This window comes from Propithecus coquereli, unplaced genomic scaffold (assembly GCF_000956105.1).
Source record: "Propithecus coquereli isolate 6110/MARCELLA unplaced genomic scaffold, Pcoq_1.0 Scaffold26, whole genome shotgun sequence".
In the NCBI taxonomy this organism is placed as follows: domain Eukaryota; kingdom Metazoa; phylum Chordata; class Mammalia; order Primates; family Indriidae; genus Propithecus; species Propithecus coquereli.
In genome coordinates, this window is record NW_012148174.1 from 3854186 (window position 1) to 3880065 (window position 25880).

The 25880-nt window shown below is 37.1% G+C and overlaps 1 protein-coding gene across 1 annotated transcript in view; it reads right to left on the reverse strand.

The window, feature by feature from the left end:
* The window catches only part of WDFY3 (WD repeat and FYVE domain containing 3), a 208769-nt gene that overhangs the window by 135160 nt on the left and 47729 nt on the right, over positions 1-25880 (reverse strand). Inside the window, exons 2-3 of the mRNA XM_012647224.1 lie at positions 17468-17678; positions 6237-6360 (exon numbers count right to left, since the gene is read on the reverse strand). Coding sequence (XP_012502678.1) covers positions 6237-6360; positions 17468-17647 — 304 coding nt within the window. The 5' untranslated portion in view covers positions 17648-17678. The remainder of the gene's footprint in view (positions 1-6236; positions 6361-17467; positions 17679-25880) is intronic.

The following is a 25880-nucleotide window of genomic DNA, read 5'->3' on the forward strand; positions in this document are numbered from 1 at the left end:
CTGACCCCTCCAAAAAAGAATTCCAAAAGTTAGTCAGAAAAACAGTATTAGAACTCGCAGCTTCCATGCTTCTTTTCATTTGACAATACATAACCACACCTTGGGAAATGAAATTACCTGAGGGTGTTGTGGCTTTGAAATCCTTGGGGGACAGCAGGGCACACTGTTTTTCTGTTTGAAAAAAAAAGGCTGGGTTGTCTAATTGGGGACTCGGTACATTCCACCAACCCTGCCACAGGAGTATCGTGGTCAACGTGGTCCAGCCTCTCCACCGCTGGGTGGCTGCCCGCTGGGGACTGCACCACCGGGTTTAACAGTGGCATCCCGCATGTAGCAAAGTCACTAATAAACTGAAGATACTATTTTTTTATAGAAGTGGGAATTTTCTGCTTCGCTGATATAAATCAACCATCTCCCCTTAGAATTATGCAGAATTAGCATGGCTGAACTTAACAAATAACTTGAAGAGGTGGGGGAAATCTTAAGATATATCCTGGACATTATATAGCCAAAAAATGATGTTTTTTAAAAATTAGTTGAGAGTCACTACATACTTTAAACAAAAGCCACATGGAGGCATCAAAAGAGGATTAAGGCAGGGAGAGAGAGAGAAAGACTGTGAAGTTGTCCTAATGCATAACAAACAGGTCCACGTATCCATTTTGCTTCTTGGTATTCCCTTGATTCCCTAAATCAATTCCCTTGATTTCCATTTTCACTAACTTCTGATAGGTTCAAACAAGAGAACTGCAGATAAGCATGGTTCCCACTGAGATATGTACAGCCCAGAAGTAATCTGATAAAAAGACTTTATGTCTGAGTGGTGATTAGGTAACACCCCAAATAAGTCTTCCACACCAAATTCACGGGGATCCTGGAAAAATAACCTTGTTTTGGTACAACAAATACAGCCAACTTTCAAAGGAATTATTAATAGAGAGATCATTTCACTTGTTTTTTTTGGAGAAAAATTACGTGAATGTAAATTATGACAAAATTTCTTTCGATGATAACTCCTATAAAATAAAAGGTTATATTTGGTAAATAAAATAGTCAAACTCACAGGAGAAGAAAACAGAATTTTGGTTGGGGTCCAGGGGTTGAAGAGAGGTGGAAATAAGGAGTTCCTATTCAATGGGTACAAAGTTTTAGTCATGCAAGATAAAAAAGTTCTAGAGATCTGCTATATAGCATGGTGTGTACAGTTAACAATGTATACTTAAAAAATTGTTACGAGAGTAGATCTCATGTTATGTGAGGTTTTTTAAGCACAATAAAAATAAATAAGAAAATAAGAATGAAATATGTAAGAGTTAGATGATTTAGGATGTACTTATATCATGAAAATCTAGAATTCTTTTTAACTAGAAAAATCAAAAGTTCAAAAAATCTCCGTGAAAGTATTTTTAATAACACTGACCAAAAGAATCTTCCAATGTTCAAGACTAGAAATGAAAGAAGAAAACAAGGATTCCCATAGCCAGAGTTTTTTAATGCTGACTGAGAAGATATTCTAGAATTATGCTCATCTCTCTTAAAAATCAGGAAGGCTGGCTCGTCTAACAGTACTCAAATTCTCAAAGTATTTAAAACGAAACAAAACAAAAAGCCAAAAATCCTATGTCAAAAAACAACAAAAATTTATTGAAAACCTAATATGTGAGAAGCATTTTTCTAGGTGTTACTGATGAGGGTGAATATAACAGATAATAAAATTAAATAAGTAAATAAATACTAATATGAAAGTGAATACAACAGACAATAAAATTAAATAAGTAAATAAATAAGATACTTTCAGATGATGGCGTGCCATGAAGGAAATTATATAAGGTGACTGAATAGACACTAACTGGTAAGACCTATCTGAGACACGGCTCTAGGAAAGATTTCTCATCAGGAAGTAATACACAAACTCAATTGAATTTCAAAGGATTCTAAAGTCAATAAATTTCAAATGTTTAAAACTAAAAATTATATGTAATTATATGACATGAAAAAGTGTATCCTAAGAATTCCTGGGTAACAACATGTCACTGATAGGGGAAAGTGGATGAAGAACACACAAGACTATGTACTATTTTTGCAACTTTCTATGAGTTTATAATTATTTCAAAATCACCAGTTAAAAAAGTACTTGTGTAACTCTTACCATTAACTAACAATGAGACATCTTCTACTCTATTTAAGACATTTTTCATTACATACAAAAATTTTCTCTATGGATGTAAAATCGTAAAGGGATTTAGGAAAACAAACCTCCAGTGTAGCAAAATGTCTTTCTACCAACGTATAGATTAGGTATTGAAAAACACAGCAACAGGCTGGGCGCAGTGGCTCACGCCTATAATCCCAGCACTCTGGGAGGCCGAGGCAGGTGGATCACTCAAGGTCAGGAGTTCGAGACCAGCCTGAGCAAGAGCGAGACCCCGTCTCTACTAAAAAATAGAAAGAAATGATCTGGACAACTAAAAATATATATATATAGAAAAAATTAGCCGGGCATGGTGGCACATGCCTGCAGTCCCAGCTACTAGGGAGGCTGAGACAGGAGGATCGCTTGAGCCCAGGAGTTTGAGGTTGCTGTGAGCTAGGCTGATGCCACAGGACTCTAGCCTGAGCAACAGAGCCAGACTCTGTCTCAAAAAAAAGAAAAAAAACAAAAAACACAGCAACAGAATTATAAGTAAACTTTTGGTAATTTTTTTCTCATCTATCACTCAAGAAAGAAAATGCAACAATAGACATCAATGTGTGACTGAAATTTCTCCTCAAATCACCTGTTTAAAAAAGCTAAAGACACAAATCTTATTCGGTATACCAACTTTTCACTTCCACAGCAGTAAATAAGTAAAGATAAAAAAGGATGTGATCCTATTTTAGGTGGAGAAGGGAGAAGACAGAGACAGATAACTTAAAATATCTTACCACCTTTCATTGGACTTGTTTCAAGGACTGCAGATATAATTTAAACCAACTCACTTTAAAATCCATACATCAATCCATACAATGTACTGCTTCTGAATAAGGATTTAGTCCTCAGTCTAAATTTTAATGGCTGTTGCTAAAAAGACTGTATAATGGACTCCAGTTAAGATGGAAGGTTCAGCACATGCATTTACCTCTGCTCTCTTCTGAAATACCGCTGCTATAGACGGAATCGTGTCCCTCCAAACTTCATACTTTGAAGTCCTATCCCGACCATGAAGGTACTTAAAGACACGGCCTTCTGGAGGGAATTAGGTTTAGATGACATAGGGCCCTCACGATGTGCCCTTATAAGAAGAGACAGCAGAAAGCATGTTGTCCTTCTCTCCCCCACGTGCGTACACAGCAAGAAGGCAGCAGTCTGCAAGCCGGGAAGAGAGCCCTCACCAGAACCAGCCATGCTGGCAACCTGATGTCCAGCCTCCAAAGCTGTGAGAAAACAAACTTTTGTTGTTTAAGCCTTCTAGTCTATGGTATTTTGTTATAGGAGCCCAAGCAGACTAATATATTCACTAAAATAATTATTAAAAGACTTTTTTTTTTAAAGATATAAACCCTTAAGACCAAAAAGAATTTTTAAAAAATGAGAGCAACAAAATTTTGGATACTAAAATAGCAGAAAGATTTGTGGTAACCGATTTAGCAAACCCTCCTAGAACCTTAAAGTAAGCACAGGGAAAGTGGAAAGGCGACCCAACTACCACAGACTACAGAAGCTCCGAGAGGCTCAGGAATTGGTGGCACCAGGTACCTTTGGACGCAGAGGCGAATAAGAACTACACAGAGGAGAACTGATAGAAAACAGGTTCCAGAGCACTTAGACTACCACATAAGCACTGGAGTGGGGGCTTGTTCACTGAAAAGAGTAAGAGGGGGAGTTTGGATTTGGGGCAGCGGGCACAGCGTGGGCACACAGAAATGAAACAGAAGCTTATATACTGAGTGTTGAGGGTCCTCGAACCTTTCTTCCACTTGGCTTCCAAAATGTCGAGAGTCAGACATGTATCTTCTAAGCAGAGACTGGACAATTCTCTGAGAAATCTCCCTGGTTCAGGGGAAAGATTGCCAACAAAACCACCTAGCAAGATCGCCTTACACTGAAGCCCACAGTTGCAAACTCCACATATAATTAAAAAGCTGCCCATCAGCTTTTAATGTTCCATTCTTACATAAGAGCAGATGGTCAAGGATGAGACACGTGAGGACATTCTCTAAGATAAAAGACAAAAACAAACTGATAAAAAGGCAACCTTTTCATTAAACCTGAAAGAAACAGGTATTCAGGGGGATGAAAAGAGAAGAAATGTATCCATGTAAGAATAGAAACCAATAAAAAAAAAAAGAATTCTTAGAAATGAAAAATATAAAGCCACACATGAAGCAAACCCACCACAGAAGGGATGGAGTCTAAGAGAGCTATCTGACTAGACAGAGAATATTATTTCCAGGGGAGGGGAGGATATTATTAAACAATTCATGAAACCTTCCCAAATTTAAAGGGTATGAATTCCCAGACTGAAAGGGTCCGATGAGTACGTAGCATAATGTATAAAAATATGTCTACCAGAAGACACATTATCCTGAAATTTTAGAATAGTAGGGAAAAAGAGAGGATCCTAAAAGCTTCCAGAGAAAAACTAGGTCACAGAGAAAGAATCAAGAATCTAGGTAAGCTTCCAATTTCTCAATAGGAGTGTAGAAATCTAGAATATGATAGAGAAATTATTTTTTAAATTCTGAGATAAAATGGTTTGCAACATAGAATCTGATACCCACTTAAAGGAGGATTGATATAATGCAAGTGGCAAGATTATCCAAAATGACCCTGAGTGCTCACACCGGGCTGCAGGAGAAGAACCACGCTAAGACACTGACCATCTCCCCGTAGGAGGGCAACCCAAGCTCAACTCCCCATGAGATTGGGAGCTTCCAATCCTTGGTGGGAGGGCCTCCTGGGACTAGACAGCTAGCATTCTCCAACAACTCAACAGTACTCATTTCAAATCCAGTACTCGCATGACCTCGATCACAAGAAGTTTATGTTTCTTCACCGATAAGATTGCTCTCAAGCACATCCTTTAGTAATGGAGAAGAACGGGAGACAGAGAGGAGGAAAGGGTGGTATCTTTCCATCTAAACGCAAACCCCAGCTGTGCACTCAGTAGATCTCCCCAGAACACTTCTCTGTGGGATCATGAAGGTGGTGGATTTGTGCCTTCTTTTCTCGTAGGGACCTGTGATTTTCTAAGTTTCCTTTTCTATAATAAAGCCATGCTCTGTGAAGTAACAGAATTTGTTCCAAGCGCTGGTAACTGACAGGTTGTCAGCTTAAAGGTATCACCTTACTTGGTGAAGAGGAAAAAAACTCGTTTTACGCAGTAATAGTCAAAAATTTTTCATTCACGGGGTATCTAAAATAATAAACAAAAAAAGGCCCCAATAACTCCTCCCTGTATCCTTTCTCAGGAAGCTGCTGGAAAAGATGCTTTATCAAAAAGAGGAAGTTAATATGAGAAAAAAGATGACATGGGATTCAAGAAACGGAATCCATCTGAAAAAAATGAGAAGGTATCCCAGGATAACATGAGTGGAGATACAAAAAGGAGAGCTGTGCGGCTGGTCTGAGAGCAACTATTGCAGATCACACAGAGGCCCCCAAGCAGCTCAGGGTCTGATGGGAAGACAAAGGCACAATTATCACAATTATCAACAGAAAACACTATTTCAGAAGGGAAAAATTTTTTTGATTAAGGAAGTCAAAAAACTTCTATCAAGGAAATGTGACTTAATCCAAGCTGAGATTTAGACATACTGAGATGAAGGAAGAATCTCCCCGACTCAGTGAAGCATTATAAGTGAAGGACCAAGATAAGAGTGTAGACACATTTTGGGATTTCAAACAGCCCAGTTTGGTTGAAATGCAGAAAAGGACACAAACGATAGAAATAAGGTATGCTAAAAAAAATACATACAACCAGATCACAGATTTGCTTCAAATGTCATGCTAAGAAATTTAGATTTTGTTCAGAAGGAAACAGAGTGTTTAAAAGGGCTGGGGTGCAGGTGGTAGTGGTCCGAGAAGAGCAGCCTTGAGTGGAACTACTCCAGAGTAGAAGACTCTTGGGAACTGCTGGCACCTGAAACCCATGTGCTGTGAATAGCATCTATTTTCCATTTAATATTAATAGTACTGTTATAGAACTGTCTGTCCATTCAAATAAATCCGGATTTGCTGGCTTCTGTAAAAATACCTGTGGATTTGTTTGATGCTCTTCTTCGAATTTCTGTCACCATTAGTCGTGAGACTTGTGTTGTGAACTGCAGAAGATCAGAGAATTTTTCTGTCATTGTATTTGGCGGAGCATTTCCAAAAACCTGTAGATGAGAAAAAGCATTTTTAATGAACTATTGTCAACTTTTTAAAAATTCCATAACTTTCAAAGTGTGGTATGACTTGAAAATCAAGTCAGAAAAGTATACTTGCATAGTTACTCTGGATCCGAGTATGTTTAAAATACTATTCTTTCAAAAAATCATCACATGTCTAGTCCCATTTCCCTATACTAATTAAATGATTTGTTGAATAAATAATCAAAAATGAAATCTAAAAGCCAAACATGTTATTTATAAAATTTGAATCAATCTCACTAAAAACTTTAGAAAATACAGTATTTCTCTCAGGAAACCTAAATTGAGAATTTACAGAAAAGTTGATGGTATACAGACACACTGAATGGTGGGTGAAGAGCAGAGACTGATCTATTGCTAAACTCATTATCTCAGAACTTCTAAACACAAGAATTTTCAAAACACGAGTGTTACGAACAAGACTATAATAAAGAAACTAAGTGGAAAGGTCATGAAATAAACTTGTTTTTACAAAAACTGAAGACAAAGGAAATTTAGAATAAATAATTCTTAAAGATAAACCGGTTTGGGTTCAGCAAAAAAGAATAAGAAATCTGGATGGACCATCATAGGAAAAAAAATAGTATTTTAATGGCTATAAAACTAGATGTATCCTGTAATACTGTTTGTAAAAATGTTTTTATAGCTGAAAGGAAATTCTCTATCTTCTAAAGAGGTATTATCCTCTCCATTATAATACTTATCACACAGTATTTTGTATTCTTATTACCTGTTCAAACATCACTATGAAAGCAGGAAACAATCTACTCATATTTGTTTTCTCTGCCAACCTAGCACTCTGCCTTCTATAGTGAGGCTCCCTACATATGTTTATTGATATGCTGCCTTTCCCTAAACCAAATTCTAGAGTGCATTTAGGGAGCACTGAAGAAGAACATCAGAACATAATCTAACAGTAAGAAAGAAAACAAATACGTAAATAAAAAACCAAGGCTAGGGAGATGGACTAGAGAAAAGACTAAATAAAAATCTAAGATCAAAAAGACCTCTTTATTTTCAATGTTTTGGTCACAAAGTTTGGCTCAGTCACCCAGTCAGTCACACCATTCATAATATCCTTAGGGTAAGAAAAAATATATTTAAGGAAGTACTTCTATTCTTCATACTGTAGTAGTCCCCCCTTATCTGCGGGGATATGTTCCGAGAGCCCCAGTGAATGCTTGAAACCACGGACAGGACCATACCCTCTATATACTGTGTTTTGTCCTATACATACCTACCTATGATAAAGTTTAATTCAAAAATTAGGCACAGGAAGAGACTAACAACAACTAATAACAAAATACAACCATTGTAACAATATACGGTTCACAACTTCACAGATAGAAGATTTGTTCTTAATCATAGATCTTAGCAACCTCAGCATACAGTTTTTGGTCTTTCCTGATTAAGTTGAGAACTTTCGCCCTTTCACTTAAAGAAAGCACTTCCCTTTGGCATATCCGAATTGCCACCATCACTACTGTTGCGCCTTGGGGCCATTGTTAAGTAAAACACGGGTTCCTTGAACACGAGCACTGGGATACGACAGTGCTACCACGACAGCTGATCTGATAACCAAGACCACTGCCAAGTGACCAGCGTGAGGTTGGCCCATTCAGCATGTATACGCAGGACAAACGGACAATCCACACCCCCAGAGGGACAGAGCTGGGCAGTGTGCGATTTCAAACTTATGAAATATTTATTTCCGGAATTTTCCATTTAGTATTTTTGGACCACGGTTTACCGTGTGTATCTGAAACCGCAGAAAGCAAAACTGAAGATAAGGAGGGATTACTGAGTAACAGCAAAAAAAAAATTCCTTTCAAAGATCCTAATAAAAGGATGTAATAAATAACATAATATCCTTCTAACAGAAAGTGTTTCTTGCATTCTTATAACAGATCCTATGTTTCTTACAACCTCCCTCAAATTAAGTTGAAAACACTAAAATAATAAATTCCACAAGGGTATACTTTTATATCTAGTTTGTTCATCAACTTGACAAAGGAGTGATTTTTAATAATTTCAAAGAACCAGGAATTCATCAATAAATGTTTTTTCTGCTGAGATTTTTGACAAATGTTGTGTGCTTACATTCAACCTTATGCCATCTATTAAATAAGACTCATTCTTTAAAAAACTGGAGATAAAAATTGAGAAGCCTAATAAAGATACACGCTTGAACAGCCATTCTATCTATACTCAGAGATGAGTAACTTTTTAATGAAGGTATTTGTAAATATTCCTATTACTCAGAGTATATTAACGTGTGTTTTGTTCCTAAGGCTTAGTAAGAGGTATTTGATTCCTAAGCTATTAAGTTTTTCCTAAGTTATTAAGGTAACTTCATAAAATTAATAGCTGATTTCTTGAACAGTTGTAAGGATATGATTATTCAAACAGTCTTTCTGCTGGGTAAATAATACACTGTTGAAAATGCCACTAACTTTTCACACGATCCTGATATTTACAACTTTATTTCTGTAAAGAATTTTTTTCCATAAGATAAATAAAACTGCCTTGGATTGACCAATCCAAAATCAGGACTACAGAAAATGGACTGTGTCATATTTGCTAATCTGAAATGAACAATGTTTGCTTCTTTGACACAAACAATATTTATTAATAGTCTAGTGAGCTAACACTATTGATTCATTCATTCATTTATTCACTCAAAAATATTTATTGACCTCCTATTATATATGCCAGGCCATATTCTAAGGGTGATGAATACAAATGAATAACGCAAATATGATTACTGTGCTCATGGAGTTTACATTTTAGTGCAGAAGACATATAGTAAACAAGTTAAGTTAAACATTTAAAATTATGTGAAGATAGTGACATGTTATGAAGGAAGTAAAACAAGGTAATTGAAAGAGAATGCCTGGGGTGGAAAGAAAGTTGTCAGAAAAGATCTTTCTGAGGAGATGACACCGTGGCCAAAGGATGATACTGAACGATTAGGAAAAGCTACAATTCAAAGAGACAAAAGAAGAGGGTTCCAGGCAGCAGGAACAAAGCTGTGCAAAGACTTCGGAGTAAGATTGAGACCGGGGTAGTTGAGGAATCAAAAACAGGCTGGTAGAGCTGGAACATTCTGTATAAGAGGGACTTTTTATATTAATAACAAGATAAGGTTGGAGGGGCACAGGGACTAAAGCATGAATCTGACAGTTCAGATAACACTGAATGCATAGGTAGCAAAGGAAAGAGTGTATTTTTTGTGATTGACTTAAACAATTAAATCTAAAAATACCAGGTATGTTTTCATCACCTTCAACAAATACTGGCATTCCTTGAAAATATACAACGCTTCCATCATTTACATAGATGTTTGCCAGAGGGGAAGGAGCATGGAGCTGGGAGTCAGGAGGCTTTGATTTTACTTCTCACTCTCAGAGACTACTGACCATTGGACAAAATTTTCTGTTTCTTAGTTTCCTAATCTGTTGAGGGAGAGAGTTGGGCAAGAGAACTGGTGACACGTTCAACTCAAATGGGATGATTCTATAAAAGACATGTGACATTCATAACAGATTTAAAAAAAAACAGTACTAAGGAACAAAACTGCCTTCTAGCTAACTCACTAAAAATAACAACAATTACCATACAATGAGCATTAAAAATGTACCTAGCACTATTCAAATACTTGATGTGTCATTTAAATCTCATAAAATCCTATAGAATAGGTGCTGTTAGTATCCTCATTTTACAGATAAGTAAATTAAGCGTTAGAGAAGTTAACTTAAAACAGGAGGTGGTGGAGACAGAATTTAAAAACTAGATCTGTCATATTCTAAGCAGGGTTACTAATTACTCAGCACTATATTTTCTCAAACTTTGCATGAACCTTTCACTGTAACTTTGTTATCATTCATCTTTAGAAGGAAATAGCATGGTCTGACTTGCTTTCAAAAGGGTCATTTTTAATATCCACCTAAACAAATTTTAGAAAATCTCCTGGCACCTCCTCAAGTAAATGTTTTTGGCATTCAGGCAGAACAAACTGAATGGTGTTATCTAATGGCACGCATAAATTAGAGGCTTAAATATGTTGCTGCAGGGTGCTATTCAATAAGAACTTATTAAATATGACTAACAAAAGAGAGGTTGGAATGTTTACAAAGTTTTAAAAATGGAGACTTTTGTTTCCTAGATATACGTGTTATAACATCTAAAATTAAGTTGAAGTGGACTGACCATTAGTCCTTTAGTAATTTGCTATAAATAACAACGTGAAAAAACGAACAGTGATGATGTAATTGTATCACTTCACATTGTAAAACAGTTAAGATTTCCTATCAATTAATATAAATGATTAGGGAAGCATTTACCTTATACTGTTTTTGTTTCTAAGAACCCTAAACTGAGGGGAGAAGAGAGAGAATGCCTAGCCCAGCCCTGTCCTCTCCTGCTGGGCTGTGCCTGCCTCCTGACAACACGCATTCTCAGCTGCTCTGGGGTGGTTGCAACTGTCCAGTTCTGCAGTGACTGGGTAAGTAAACACAACTACGTCAGGGGTGAATTCAGCAAGTTCTTTGCTGCATAGACCCAAGCCACATTCTCTAGTATCACTGTGTCGGTGTTATGTGGTAAGTAATAAAGCTGCAACAAATAGTTCATCCGTCGCACTTATTTTTTTTTTTTAAATCACTTCTGATCTCTCTCTTATTGGGTTCTAAACTTGGGTGACCTCTCTCTAAAGCCAACAACTTAAAAAGTTATCACTTGTAAGAGATTAAAAAAGGAAACTATATTCAATTTAAATATTTCTTAAATATGAATTAGAAATAAGTTCAAAAACAAGGGGAGTTTCTTAAAGAAGATCTAGCTGCTAAAGATCACATTCTAAAATACACATGACGTATGATGACCTATACCAAGAAATTAACAATGGCAGTTACGGAATTTTCAGACAACTAAAATGCTATTCATTCCGAACAAGTTTAAACCAAGTATTTTCTCTGTGAGCTTTTGTTCTTGTGACTGAAGGTTAATTATTTTTAAGAACGCTGAATAAATATTATTCAGCTATTCTCAGACTCCACCATAATCTTTCAGTTTGAGACAACCAGCGAGAGGGAGGATAACAGCGGCCTCCTTGTAAGACTGTAATGAAGACCACAGGAGGCATTTCAGGAACCCAGCAAGAGACCTGGCCCAGAAAAAGGACTCAGCACATGTCATTTCCCAGCCATGTCTCTGAAAGGCAAAATTACACTTTCAAATAACACTATTAAGCATAATTTTAAAAACTACTCTGTAGACAGACAAATGTCCACGTCTAACAGAATTATGGTTTATTCACCATATAGCACAACTCAAGCAAAGTCTCAAAAATCAACACTGCAACTGATTTTTAGCAGCCATAGCAGAACTGGCTGGCTGTAGGACCATACTGAGCCATTCATTCACCAAAGGTATTTCTCCTTAGCTGAGAAGGTTCATGCACAAATGGTCAAACATTAAATAGATACAGTTACATATTTCTAGATTTAATGAACATGATATCTAAAGATAATTAATGATAATCCAAAGAATATAATTTGTATGTATTTTTAAATTGGTCACGATGGTACAGAAATAACTATCTTTTCATTAGTTAAGAGTTTACTAAAACTTTACGATATTCAAATTGCTCTTTATATTAATATTAGAGTTTAAAGCATTGCATCTACATGTGCTCCTAGTCAATTAAAAGCTTGTGACTTGAAAGAATTTGTTAATAGTTAATAAGGCTTATAACAGCACAGAACACAAGAGAACTAAAACAGTATGAGCAGACAGAAAATAATTGTTAAAGTCTCTCATATCTATTTTTTAAAAAAACAAATATTCCCAAGATCTTCTAGTCTAAGACTCACCTTAATTGGCTGTGCCTAACTGATGAAATACATGGGATCCGTATGTACGGTATTACTTGGTATTTCGTGTTAATAGCTAAGAACAATTCCCCTAATTGCTCTGTGTATTATCATCACCTTAATACATGTTCCCATGTCTGAGAGAAGGAAATTACCTCAAACTACTCAGTAACCAATAGTACATCATGACATTAAAAACAAACAAACAAACAAAAGATTAAAAAAACAGAACAAACAAAAAAACTACTTCCCAGAACTGGTTCCAATAAAAATTAATAACTGACCTGAGCAGGGGCTAAAACGATGGCTTGTCGCAGTCAGTGCTCACTCCCATCTGTAACGCGGCCACTTTAAACCTTTCCGCACCGGTCTTCGGTACCTACTCTACCATCTCCTTCCTCCGTCATTCTCTGGCCTCTTATTCCATAGATGAGAAAACGCACATTCTCTAAATGCATTAATGTTGCCATCCTCTTCCTACTCTACCCAACACACTGATACATGTGAACTGATCTCTTATGCTCTTCCTTCCACTCCTGCCCTTCAGCCTTGCCAGCCCAGCAAAACCTCAGTGCTGCCTTCTCTGCTTCTCCACACGGGCCAGCATGGATAAGATCCAGTTCAAACGTACCATCGCCAACCTTCCCTGGGCCAGACACGAACCTGTTCCTTCATGGCCCCTTTTCAACTCTCTCTCTCTCTCTCTCATTCCTTTTCACTAATATTCCAAGTCATCTTAATTTTCTGAAGTCGCCTACTCAACCTACTTACTCCAGACTTTTCGCAGGCCACCTCACCTGCTCCTGACTGCAGGAAGCTGAGGTCATTGAGCAAGATCTTATTCAACACCTTCTGTAACTACAAATCTACACACCCAACAAAATCTGATTTCCTACAGGATGACCTGAATGTCTTTCCCCTGTTCAAGTCTTACCCATTCACCTGTGAGTTGACTCCATGACCCTTCCTCCCCCAGTTTCATTCTCTCCTCAAAATTTCCAAATTTCCCCCTCTGCTGGCTTCTCCTCGCTTTATGAGCATGCCTGGATCACTCCCATCTTTGAAAACAAAGGAAAACACTAGAAACATACAAACAAAACCCCCTTATTGCCATGTTCACCTCCATCAATCTCTTTTGTTTTATTTTCTTTCAAATTTCTCAAAGCCTAGTATATACTCCCTATCTCTTCTCATCTCTCATTTATTTCCCAGCTCACTGCTTTCTGGCTCCACCATTCTAGAGACTTCCAAACCTGGTAAATCCCATGAATTTTTTTCAGTCCTCATCTTACTAGGTCTCTATACTGTATGCAACAATGTTGATTGTTCTCCTTCTAGAAGCCTTTTACTAATATTTCCTGAGTTCTCTAACACCACCCTCTCCTCATTCTTCTCGCACTGTCATTGCCTAGCTCCTATTCTGTATCCTTTATGGGTTCCCCTTCTTTCATTAAACATTCACATTCTCCATCGCTCATCCTGAGCCTGCTGTTCTTCTCACTGGGCCATACAAGCCATGAGTAACCTCTTGGATCCTTTTAGGGTTTCAACTACCACATCTCTGTCAATAGGTCCCCCAAAAGCACGTATCCAGCCTGTGCCTGCTAAATACCTCCACCTAGGAAGCTCAGAAGGGTTCAAACTAAATACCTGAATCTGGGCCGGGCGCGGTGGCTCACGCCTGTAATCCCAGCACTCTGGGAGGCCGAGGCGGGCGGATTGTTTGAGCTCAGGAGTTCGAAATCAGCCTGAGCAAGAGCGAGACCCGTCTTTACTAAAAATAGAGAGAAATTAATCGGACAACTAAAAATATACAGAAAAAATTAGCCGGGCATGGTGGCACATGCCTGTAGTCCCAGCTACTCGGGAGGCTGAGGTAGAAGGATCGCTTGAGCCCAGGAGTTTGAGGTTGCTGCGAGCTAGGATGACGCCACGGCACTCACTCTAGCCAGGGCAACAGAGTGAGACTCTGTCTCAAAAAAAAAAAAAAAAAAAACCTCAATCTGAACCTGTACCCTAAACCTTTCTTTCTCAGTTATTGGTGAAAATAATCACCCAGTTCCCCAAATTGGAAACATGGGAGACAGCCTTGCCGTGGCCTCTTTTATTCTGTTGCTTAAACTACTTTGTTGGCTCTGCATGCCTCCAGGAAAAGGCAACAGCTCCTAATATGATGACATAAAATTTCCATCATCTGCCTCCTGTCAATCCTGGTGGTCTTATTTTTTGTCCCTCCTTGAAAATCAACTTCTAGGACCGCTTACAGATGGTAGCATGTATTAAAATGCTTGTTGCCTTTTGCGTTGGCTCATGCTTTAACTTCTACTATCTTCTTAATTAATTTAGCCCAGTTTATTCCTAATTCGGCTAATGCTTATTTTGTAAGGGCTCAAGCATCCATCATATTCTTAAGGAAGACTTTTCTTCCCTGATCCCCTCAGACTCTCAGACCACTATCTTCAGTGGTGCCATGGTACCCTCCTGTGTCCCTAATATTACATTTCTTTCTTATTGTATTATCTGTTGATGTGTTTTATCTTCCCCAGAAGATTTATCTTATCTCAGCAACTCTAATTCACAGGACAGTGTATGGCAAAATGTGTATCTGTTTGATACAAGTTCAATGAATAAATCAGTGAATACACAATAACAGAATAAATGAAGGAATGAAAAAACAAACAAATGTGGGGTCTACATGAGCCTTGAACTTGGTCTAATACAGAAACTGACCAATTATTTCAGCATAAACAGTTTATAATTTTTGCTTTGTCTTATTATGCTTTTATTTTTTAATGCAGTAACAAAAACAATAATAATAGATACAAGTTTCTGATGACAAATATTTGTTAAGTGCTTCAAATATATCATCTTAACTTAATCCTCACAACAACCCCATAAAGTAGATATTCTTTTTCTTATTTTATAGCCCTGAAACTGAAAGTGACTGCTCGTCAGTGCAGTAGATGACTAGAGACCTAATCCCCACAGAGGAAGAACAGGAATGCCAGCACAATTGACGATGAGAACACTCATGTTTGGAAATTGGAAATTAAGTAAAAGTCTACACTGAACATGAGGCATCAGCCTTGTTCCTTAACTTGGCTTTAAGAAAACACTAACAGTGAGGCGTATATGCTCCAAGCAGATTAGAGAATCACTCCTTCCTGGAATATCAACACATCCCCAAGAAAAGACCTAAGGATACTGAAGTTGAGAGGGTCTCTCGATTAAATAAACCAGCCAGATCATCCTATCACTTAAAAAGTGGTAAATTAACTTGCATAGATAATTTACAGTTACTATTTCAATGTTTTCTTCCTTTTAATATCTCATTCTTAAATATCAATACATAGACAATTATGATCAGACATCTGAAGATTACTCTACATGAAAGCAAATAACATAGAGAAAAAAATTAACTTGGAGCAAAGATAATGCAAGAAGTGTAAGAAAATACGAAAAAACTTTCATACTTTTAAAGGATAAGAGGAGATAGTGTGCAATATAAAAACAATAAAATAAGAAGTAAGGAAATTAAAACTATGATAGCACAAGGTTAATCTAAAAGAGCTAATATCTGACTGATAAGAGTTCCAGAAAAGAGGGACATATAAAACACAGGGGAGAATATTCTCAAAGAAATCTTTCAGAATATTTTCCCAGAATTGAACAAAGTTTTCAGATTAAGAAGGCTCATCATGAAGCCGTAATAAAATTTCAAAATAATGAGACAAAGAAGAGCCTAGAAAATTTCAGACAGAGGGATGGACAAATAGAAAAAGCAATACAGAGACCAAGTGAGACTAGGGGGAAGAGAGCAAGTCGGAGATTGAGGGGTCGGGGGAGAGGAAGAAATAGTCAAAGGCAGACAGACAGATCTTGGGAGGGGATCCAACAAGAGAAAAAGACAAAGGGGAGAGAGAGACAGAGAGAGATAGGGACACAGAGAGACAAAGAGAGACAGAGAGAAATGGGAGGAGAGAGAAAGACAGTGATGGGGGAGAGAAACACAAATGATGGCGTTGAGAGACAGACAGAGAGACAGAGACAAGAAGAAAGAAACAGAAACAGGAGAAAGGAGGAAGAGACAGAGACAGGAGGACAGGGCAAGGGAGAGAAAACCAGGGAGAGAGAGAAGGGAGAGGAGACGAAGGGGGAAGGAGGGGGGGATGGAGGGAGAGAGAAAGAAGAGAAGGAAAGGAGAGAGAGACAGAAGAGGAAGACAGAAACAGAGACATGGAAAGACAGAAATTGAAACAGTTATGAAGTCTGGGGAAAAAGAAATTCTATAGTAATGGGGAAAATGAGGTATATTTTAAAGTTCATCTTTGAATAAATTTACACCATTGTCAGTAGACAGTAAACACTGAATACCGCTTACAAAAATGGGATAACTATATGGATAAAATAAGGGGGTAGCATGTATGAATGAGTGTTGAGTACGTATGCTATGGTTTAGAAGGACAAGAAGTAAAAAAGGTAATTCTCACATTGCTCAGTGGGAAGTCAATTAAAACTGAATAATCAAGAAAAGAGGAGTGCGAGTATGTTATTTAAAAGGCTTTAGTGGCAGCAGCAATTAGCGGTAGAGAGCAGGAGGGCGCCTGTCAGCCTGTGGAACCACTTGACTTTTGAAAACTATGTACTTGTAAACCTTTGATAAATTTAAAAAGTTACTTTAAAAAATCCCCAACAAGTTTACTACAAATAATAGACAAAATACATGAAAATATTAACTCTATTTAGAGTCTCCATGGCCTATAACTATCCTCATACAGAATCTCTTACAGAAAACCAGCCAAACAACAAAACAAACTGCAATGATTTTTTAAAGAGCTTGGGCAATTGTACCATTTGGTGTAATAAAACCATCACTTCAGAAGATAAGAGAAATAACACAAATGATAATTTACAATCTACCCCCTTTCAAAACCCTACCATTACAGAAACATTTTACAAAGGCTCACAGCCTTCCTGTAGTCTGCTAGAACTGAAGAAATTAATTCCAAGCGTAGTTCATTCTGAGCAAGTTTCATATCACATCACATTAATTGGCAGCAAATTGAAAGGAAGAAATAAAAACATCAAGCTTCTTAAAGACTAACTCATCCTATCATTTTTTCCTAACTGTGACATCAGATTAACCTTAAAATTCCCATTCCTAATTCCTTAAAGGTGTGTGCATGGCGACCTGTACTTACCCTGTTAAACACTGGCAGCATCATGTACAGTTTCTCTTCTTGTTCCTTCTGGGTCATGTGCCGGGGAGGATGGCACAACTCCGTGAAGAGCCGGCGGAGGTGCATGAGTCCTAAGGCGTTGTCTTGTGGGCTGCACTCCTCCTGCCTCGGCCGCCCCATGATCCTCTTCACCATGTTCATCTTGGCTGGTTGGTGAGAAACGCTTCTAATTCTGCAGGAAGATGGCAACACATAAACGGTCAAATGCCATCATCTTGACCAGGTGAAGCATGCATGTCAGAGCTTATCAAAAGTCTGCAAAACAGAAAATTCTGTCTAAAATATTTCTTTGTACGTCCTTAAACAGAAAAGACAGAGAAGCAAAGTAATTTTGATATATCTCCCTGAATAACAAATTATGAATCATGGCACTCGAAGTTCCCACTAGCCTTGCCACAATTTGTATTAAATATAAAACATTAATCAGACAAGTAACAAATGTTTCCAATTAAGTTAGTCATGTCAAGCTCAACAAGTAAAAGGATCAGAAATCTTACTAATAGGTTGCTTAATATCAGGACATTGAATATGAAATGTCCAGTTTTGAATCAAAAGTGTGGTTTATTATATCTCAAACAAGAAGCAATACAATTAATCAAAAGTATGCGCCTAAACTATTGACACAGTATTGCTATCATAACAGTAGCTTGTTTATGCCACTAGCGAAGAAGTCTGGGGAGCGAGTGGCTAGGAAATCATGAAAGGCATTTTCCACAGCTTGTTGAAAACTGAATATTTCTCCTTTCAAGAAGTGGTCCAAAGCCTGGAAGAAGAGGTTGGCGCAAGGTCTGGTGAATATGGTGGATGATAGAGAGTTTCCAACTCCAGCCTCTGTAGTTTGAGCAGTGTTGTTTGTGCGGTATGTGGTCTAGCGTTGTCTTGAAGAGGATTAGCTTGTCTCTACTGGCCAATGTTGGCTGCTTCATCACAAGCGTCCTGATCATTTCATCCAACTGGTTGCAGTAGACATCCACTATAATCGAAGCTGTAGTGGATGACACCAGCGCTGGACCACGAAACAGATATTCGGTTTTAGACCGTGTTCTGGCACTTCATCTGTACCCAACCATTGTGTCAAACACTTGCGATTGTCAAAAAGAATCCATTTTTCATCACAGGTAACAATATGGTATAGAAACGGTTCACCTTTATGTCATTACAGCAGAGAAAGGCAAGCTTCAAGACAACTTCTTTTCTAATGCTCGTTTAATTCATGAGGTGCCCATCTATCCAGCTTCTTTACCTTGTGCATTTGTTTCAAATGGTCCAATATTGTTGGAATAGTAATGTCAAACCTTGCTGCTAATTCACATATAGGTTGAGATGGACTCTCTTCCACTACAGCTTTCAGCTCACCATTATCCACGTTGGTCTCAGGTCACCCTCATGGCTCATTTTCAAGATTAAAATCATCAGAACAGAACTTCTCAAACCACTGACATACTATGCGTTCATTAGCCACATCCTTCCCAAACACTTTGTTGATATTTCAAGTAGTCTGTGCTGCATTGCTTCCATAACAGAACTCATATTTGAAAATAACACAAATTTTTGACTTATCCATGGTTTCACAAAAATTGCTCTGAAAAAATTTGAAAGATAATCACAAGCCAAAACATGTGTTTGAAAGACTGAGGATGTATCTTCACAATAAACATAAAAAAAGAAGTGTCAAAGTGAAATGTCAGAGATATCAACTGTCAAACTTAGTAGTTAAGGAAATCTGACATTTCATCCTCAATAACATTATAGTTAAGCATATACAAAAAGAATGAAAAACAAAGTTCATGCGAATCTCAAAACATCAAAAACAAATAGCCAAGAAAAGCAAGAGCTCCACAAAGTTTTTGGTAGGTTTGTGGTTTTCTTTTATGAATATGGATGGTGTGAAAATTTGACAACAAGTCATTTGGCGTAGTAAACACCTGGGGCAGTGAAACTAATGGACAAAGTGGGAAAATGTTTAATAATAAAAATTTAGATGGAAAAAATAATCAAGGAAATTCAGCAGTTTTGAGGAATTTTGGAGCTGGCTGAAATAGGCAATTTCCTAAAAACAATGCAAATAAATAATTATATCTGCGCAAAAAATTTTTTCTATTTTTGTTTTTGTAAACGACAAATTACACTTAGAGTGCTTGAGAACAGTGTATGTCATAGATTGAAAATATGCAAATTAAATAATATCCCAGTATATCATATAAATCATAAAAGGATCATATAACTGAAGATCATGTTCTCAAACAACAGTTTGAAACTCTGCTGAGTCACGTTAATGCATTTAGTGGAAAGTGACAAGCATTTTAAAATGAGAAATAGAAAAAATGAGAATACACATAGTAAAGATAACTATTGTTTCATGAAGCTTATTTCAGATAAGGGTGTACGAATGTGTATTGAATCCTAATATAAAGTGTATCCCTTGTTGGAGCTGCAGTTTAAAAATATGCAAACTAACCACTGTGCTAAAGTATATACAAAATCAATAACACTGTTTTCAGAAAGCACCATTACTCCTTTTTAACCACTACTGACTGTGCCAGCGATTAGCTAATTCCAGACACAAAAACAGGATATCTTACAAAAAGGAACCAGGAAGGCTGGGAGGACATTATGAATATGCAGAATTTGGATGAAAGGCAGTTTGCTTTTTAATCTGTAGAAAAGCAGGCATTGCCTGAGGTTAATTTTTAATTTTGCTGCATAACCACACAAGCCAGTATGCCATTTCTTAAGAAATGAAAGGCTATTGCAAGGCTAGAATGTTACTTACTAAACATCTCCCTATTGATTTTTAAAACTGTAAGAAGGACAAGCATTTTAAATACACTTGCCCTTGAGAATTTTGAGTGAAATCCGTATTTGGCTGCAGGCATATGCTTACGCACTTTAGCTTCGCTGCAACAGGAGGATGTGATATGACAGCGCAGGTGAGGAGCAGAAAGATACCTTCTGCCTAGAACTGTGCCGCTGGCTTTTCTGTCCCGACTACCGTGCAGAGTGCAGTCTGTACCCTTTCCAGTGGCCAACTGCAGGGAACGGTGCCTAGACACACAGGCAAAGAGCCCAGGAGAACATTTAAACTACAAAATAACAGAAATTAGTCCAGGTCATAGATGTTCAACATATTTCATTCTTGGAAAATACATAAGTCTTCCAAATATAAATATTAAAATCTCAACAAATACATTCAAATAACCTACTGTGTACTGGTATTTACGGTCCTGGAAATTGCCAGAACGAAAATAAAATCTGAAGTAAACTATAAAAATTTTGTAAATTAGCTGACATTTTAGATTATGCACAGTTTTGCTTTTTTTCCTTCATCTTTTTATAATCTAGAGATTGTGGGTAGGACTCAGGACTCACGATGCTGAAATACTTCAAAAATTTTTTTCTAAGAGATTCCCCAACTTTAAAGGGGTCTACATCATTAAGAAAAAAAAGTCAAAAGTCAAGAATCACAGTCTAGCTAATTAACATATCCATCACCTCACAGTTACCATTTTTAAGAAAAATTTTGTGGTGAGAACACTTAGTATCTACTCTCTCAGCAAATATCAAGCATACAACACAGCATTGTTAACTACGGCACAGCAGCGTTAGAGCTCCAGAGCTTTGCACCTCTTCATCAACATCTCCCCATCTTCCCCTCCTGCCAGCCCTGGCATCCACCATTCTGCTCTCTACTTCTATGAGTTTGACTATAGAATGTAGACATATAAGTGAGATCACAAAGCATTTGTCTTTGTGTGACTGGCTTATTTCATACTTAGTAATAATGTCCTCAAGTTTCATCCATGTCGTTGCAAATGACACGATCTCCTTCTCTTTTTTCGAGGCTGAATACTATTCGTGTGTGTGTGTGTGTGTGTGTGTGTGTGCGCGCGCGCGTGCGTGTGTACGTGCATCTCATTTTCTTTAGCCAATCATTTGTCAGAGGACATTCAGGCTCTTTCGTATCTTGGCTATTGTGAATCATGCTGCAATATACATGGGAGTACAGATACTCTTTGAGATACTGATACAAGGGTTCCCCTTTCTCCACATCCTGGCCAACATTTGTTATCTTTTATCCTTTGGATAACAGCCATTCTAACAGTGAGGTGGTATTTCACTGTAGTTTTGATTTGCATTTCCCTGATTAGTGATATTGAGCATCTTTTCGTATCCCTGTTGGCCATTTCTATGTCTTCTCTGGAAAAATGTCTATTCAGGTACTTCGCTCATTTTTTAATCAGGTTATCTGGATTTTGCTATTGAGTTGTATGAATCCCTTATATATTTCGGATATTAAACCCTTATCAGATATATGGTTTATAAATATTTTCTCTCATTCCATAGGTTGCTTTTTCATTTTACTGCTTGTTCCCTTTGCTGTGCAGAAGTTTTCAGTTTGATGCAATCTCACCAGACTATGTTTACTTTTGCTGCCTGTACTTTTGGTGTCATCCTTCTCAAAATCATTGCCTAGACCAGTATCAAGAAGCTTTTTCCCTATATAGTTTCTAGCGGTGTTTTTGGCTTCAGGTATTACATTTAAACCTTTAATTCATTTTGAGTTGTTTTGTTTATGGTATAAGGGTCCAATTTTCCTAAAACTGCTTGTTATAGAGACTGTCTTTCACCACTGTGTGTTCTTGGCATCCTTGTTGAACATCAGTTGACTGCAAACTCATGGATTTATTTCTGGTATCTCTGTTTTCTTCCACTGTTCTATATGTCTGTTTTTATGCTAGTATCATACTGTTAAGATTCCTATAGTTTTGTAATATATTCTGGTATTATGAGGTATGATGCCTCCAGATTTGTTCTGTTGTTCAAGACTGCTGTGGCTATTGTGGGTCTTTTGTGGCTCCATATGAATTTCAGGACTGTTCTGTTTTTGTAAAGAATGCCATTGGGGTTTTGATAAGGATTACAATGAATCTGTAGATTACTTTGGGTAGTATAAACATTTTAGGAACATTAATTCTACCAATGCATGAACAAAGAATATTCTTTCCAATTATCTGTGTCTTTAATTTCCTTCATCAATGTTTTATTATTTTTAGCATACAAGTATTTCACTTATTTGGTTAAGTTAATTTCTAAGAGTTGTATTCTTTTTGTTGCTATTGCAAATGTGGTTGCTCCCTACCTTTAAGGAGGCCTCCATGACAATACCAACCCACTCAAAATTCTATAGTAAATAAAACTTGGATGAGAATCCAAGCCTTTTAGCTTAACTGACTTATTCATATTGATGTGTCTATTTTAAATTATAAAATTCTGGGAAACTGTGGCTCTAGTTAGCATGTTTGTTTATTTAGCATCAAGTAACAATCAGAATATGGAAGAAATCTTTTTCCAAAGATATACTAATCAATTTTCATTTTAATTAGAAAAACCATATGATCGCATTATGACAAACATTACCTAACTATACAGAATCAAGCTATTGTACTGTGGTTATTTAATATGTATCAGATACAAAAGGATATATACCAATCAGCTAAAAGTGACAAAGATTCTGTCTTTGATCAAACTCGAATCAGGTTCCTGTAAAAGGTCTTCTCACCTAGGCCCCGTCTTTTGGGCTTCAATGTTGTCTCTGGGCTTCAATGTTGTCTCTGCATTGTCCAAATTTAGCAAGAATCCTGCTAAGTCAGGTTAACCAGAATCCCTACCCTACTTATCTGATCACCCAATATCTGATCACATCCCATCCCTCCACCCACCCCCCCAAGGTGATGTCTGATCGCCCTGGCCTGCCTTCAGCAAGAATCTCTTTGGGCTGGTTTAGCCAGAATCTCCCTTTACCCCTGATATTTCCTCTTGGCAATTTTCCATCCACTGATCCCCGCCCTGCTCCTTGGCTGTAAATTCCCACTGTTCCATGTCGTATTAGGAGTTGAGCTCAATCTTTTTCCTCTTCTGCAAAACCCCACTGCAATGATCCCCACACCTATCATGACAGTCCTGAATAAAGTCTGCTTATTGTTTTATTTTTTTATATACTGCTACTTTTTTTTAATTTCAAAATATTAAGGGGATACAAATGTTTTAGGTTAGATAGATCACTGTTGTAATGCTCGAGTCCCAGCTAAAGGTGTGCCCATCACCAAACAATAACAAGTGTCAGAATGAATATATTTTTTTTAACAGGAACTCACTGGGTTTACCGGTATTTCTCAATTACTCAGATAATCTCGATGAAGGGAAAAAAAATTCAGATTCCTCCTTTGCTCCTAATTTGCCAAAAACACTTAAGTATATCAGATTTCTGAATCATTGCTTTGTCCACATTTAAATGTTTATATTTAAAACATAATTCAGACCAAGAGTATCAAGTCTAAAATACCCTTCAGCAGTGAATGAGATGAAAGAATGGGCACTTATCTGTCAGATCTGTACAAAGATGCCCATTTAATAAGTCAGATAACTTCAGGTGAAAGGCTCTAAATGCCCCTTGAGTTCTTTCATCTGCAAAATCTTTACTCATGGCCTTTTTACAAAACATAATATTATTTCAATAAAGAACCAAGTACATCAGTTACATTCAATAAATATTATTCTTTTCTTCCTTTATCTTGATCATGAAACATTTAATTCCTTTTTACTTACATTTTTAGATATTTAAGCAAGGGAAAGGACATATTATAAGCCCTTAAAATACTATGTTTTAGAGACTCGCAAAATGATAAATAAGAAGGGAAAATTTATTTCTCAGTTGGATGTTTAGTAAATTTATAAAGCAATATAGAAGAGATATGTAAAATATAATTATGAGGACAAACCAAAGAATGATTTTTTTTGGATAATGTTAATAGGGATTTTCAAAATATTTATAAAGATTATTATGTGTAAGAGCTGGCTTTCTAATACAGACCCTATTTTGTTTCACAAGAAAAAAGTATTTTTACTGCCTACAGGGCGTTATTTAAATAGCAATGGGATAATTACTGCAATAGAGCCAGATAATATTTCTTAATCTAATCTCTTATGTTAATCCTTGAAAACCACTTTAAACTTCCCTACCCCAAATCCTTTAAACAGTTTTCTATTAAATTATAGAAGAGTACAGAACAAGTAACTAGCCTAAATTTTAAAAACGTATTTGTCAAGTGACCACCTGCCTTTGAGTAGCTCAGCTAAAAACTTATAATACCTTTCTTAAGTAACTCCTTAATTATATGAGAGAAGAAATAAATAGTTCATATGGCCGAGGGAAAACTCATAGTTTCAAAGAATTGTAAGTAATTCTAAGGGTTTATTTTTTACCCCTTAATCTTTCTGGGGGAAAATCTTACTTTTCTTGTACCTTGAAAAGTAAAGGCAAAGCTTCTTATATTTTTAAGGAGTGAAGGCAAAACTCTCAGAGGCTGCCAACCAACTGGGTAATATAACCCAGCAATCTAACATGAACATTAGAAAAATTATAGATATAATCCTGAATTAGAATTTAAAATTTCTACTTTCTGAAGCATTAAGTTTTTTTTGCCATTCAAGGACACTCACCATCAGATTTTAGCCCAATCTGTGAGACATTATAAGATCAGCCATCCCCTTTAAAAGACAAAATACAATTACTTAGAACCTATTCCCTAGCATTCCCTAGCCCTACTGCAAGATTTCTTTAAACAGCTTTTCAGTGTGCTTAATTCTCTTCATATGTGAAAACTTCACTTGGACATAATTTACAACAGCTACTGTTAAAATCTACCAGCCACCTTTCCTGATCCCTTCCTACGAGGGCTCCCACTGCTGTTTTGGGAGCACGGCTTGCAACCACTAATGGGATTGCCAAAGGTACATTTACCGTAAGAGTTAAAAGGTAGTTATTTGGCATGATTAATATAGTATAATTCAATTGTATTATGAAATAAATAAACTTTTGTAGGCTGATCTCAGATCCCCAGTATTTGCTGAGAGTGAGTGTTTATATATATATTATGTTCAAAATTCTAATAAAAACACCTGCAAGAAAATTTCTATAACACAATGCTTCTGTAATTTGTGAATGCCTAACACTGACAACCTGCGCATTCTACATATTTAAGCTAACCTCTAGTTCAGGTCACTGGGCTCTGCAATCACTGACCAGTATTCTTAGCAGGAGGCAGAAAGCAGGGAGCATAACCTCAGGAATGAAATGCACTTCAGCTGACCTGAAATTTCCAGGGCCATATTCTAGACATTGTCATCGCCAGGAATTTATTTCTGACATTTCAAATTCTGAAATCTCACTTAGATCATCTTTTAATCCACCCACCTTTCTCACTCACTGAATCCGTGGTCTTCATTTGAATGCCTACCCCTTGATTTCTGCCAGTTCTTCAGCAGAGATCAGACCATGTTGAATTCTCAACAGGACCTCCACTCGCCCTGCAGT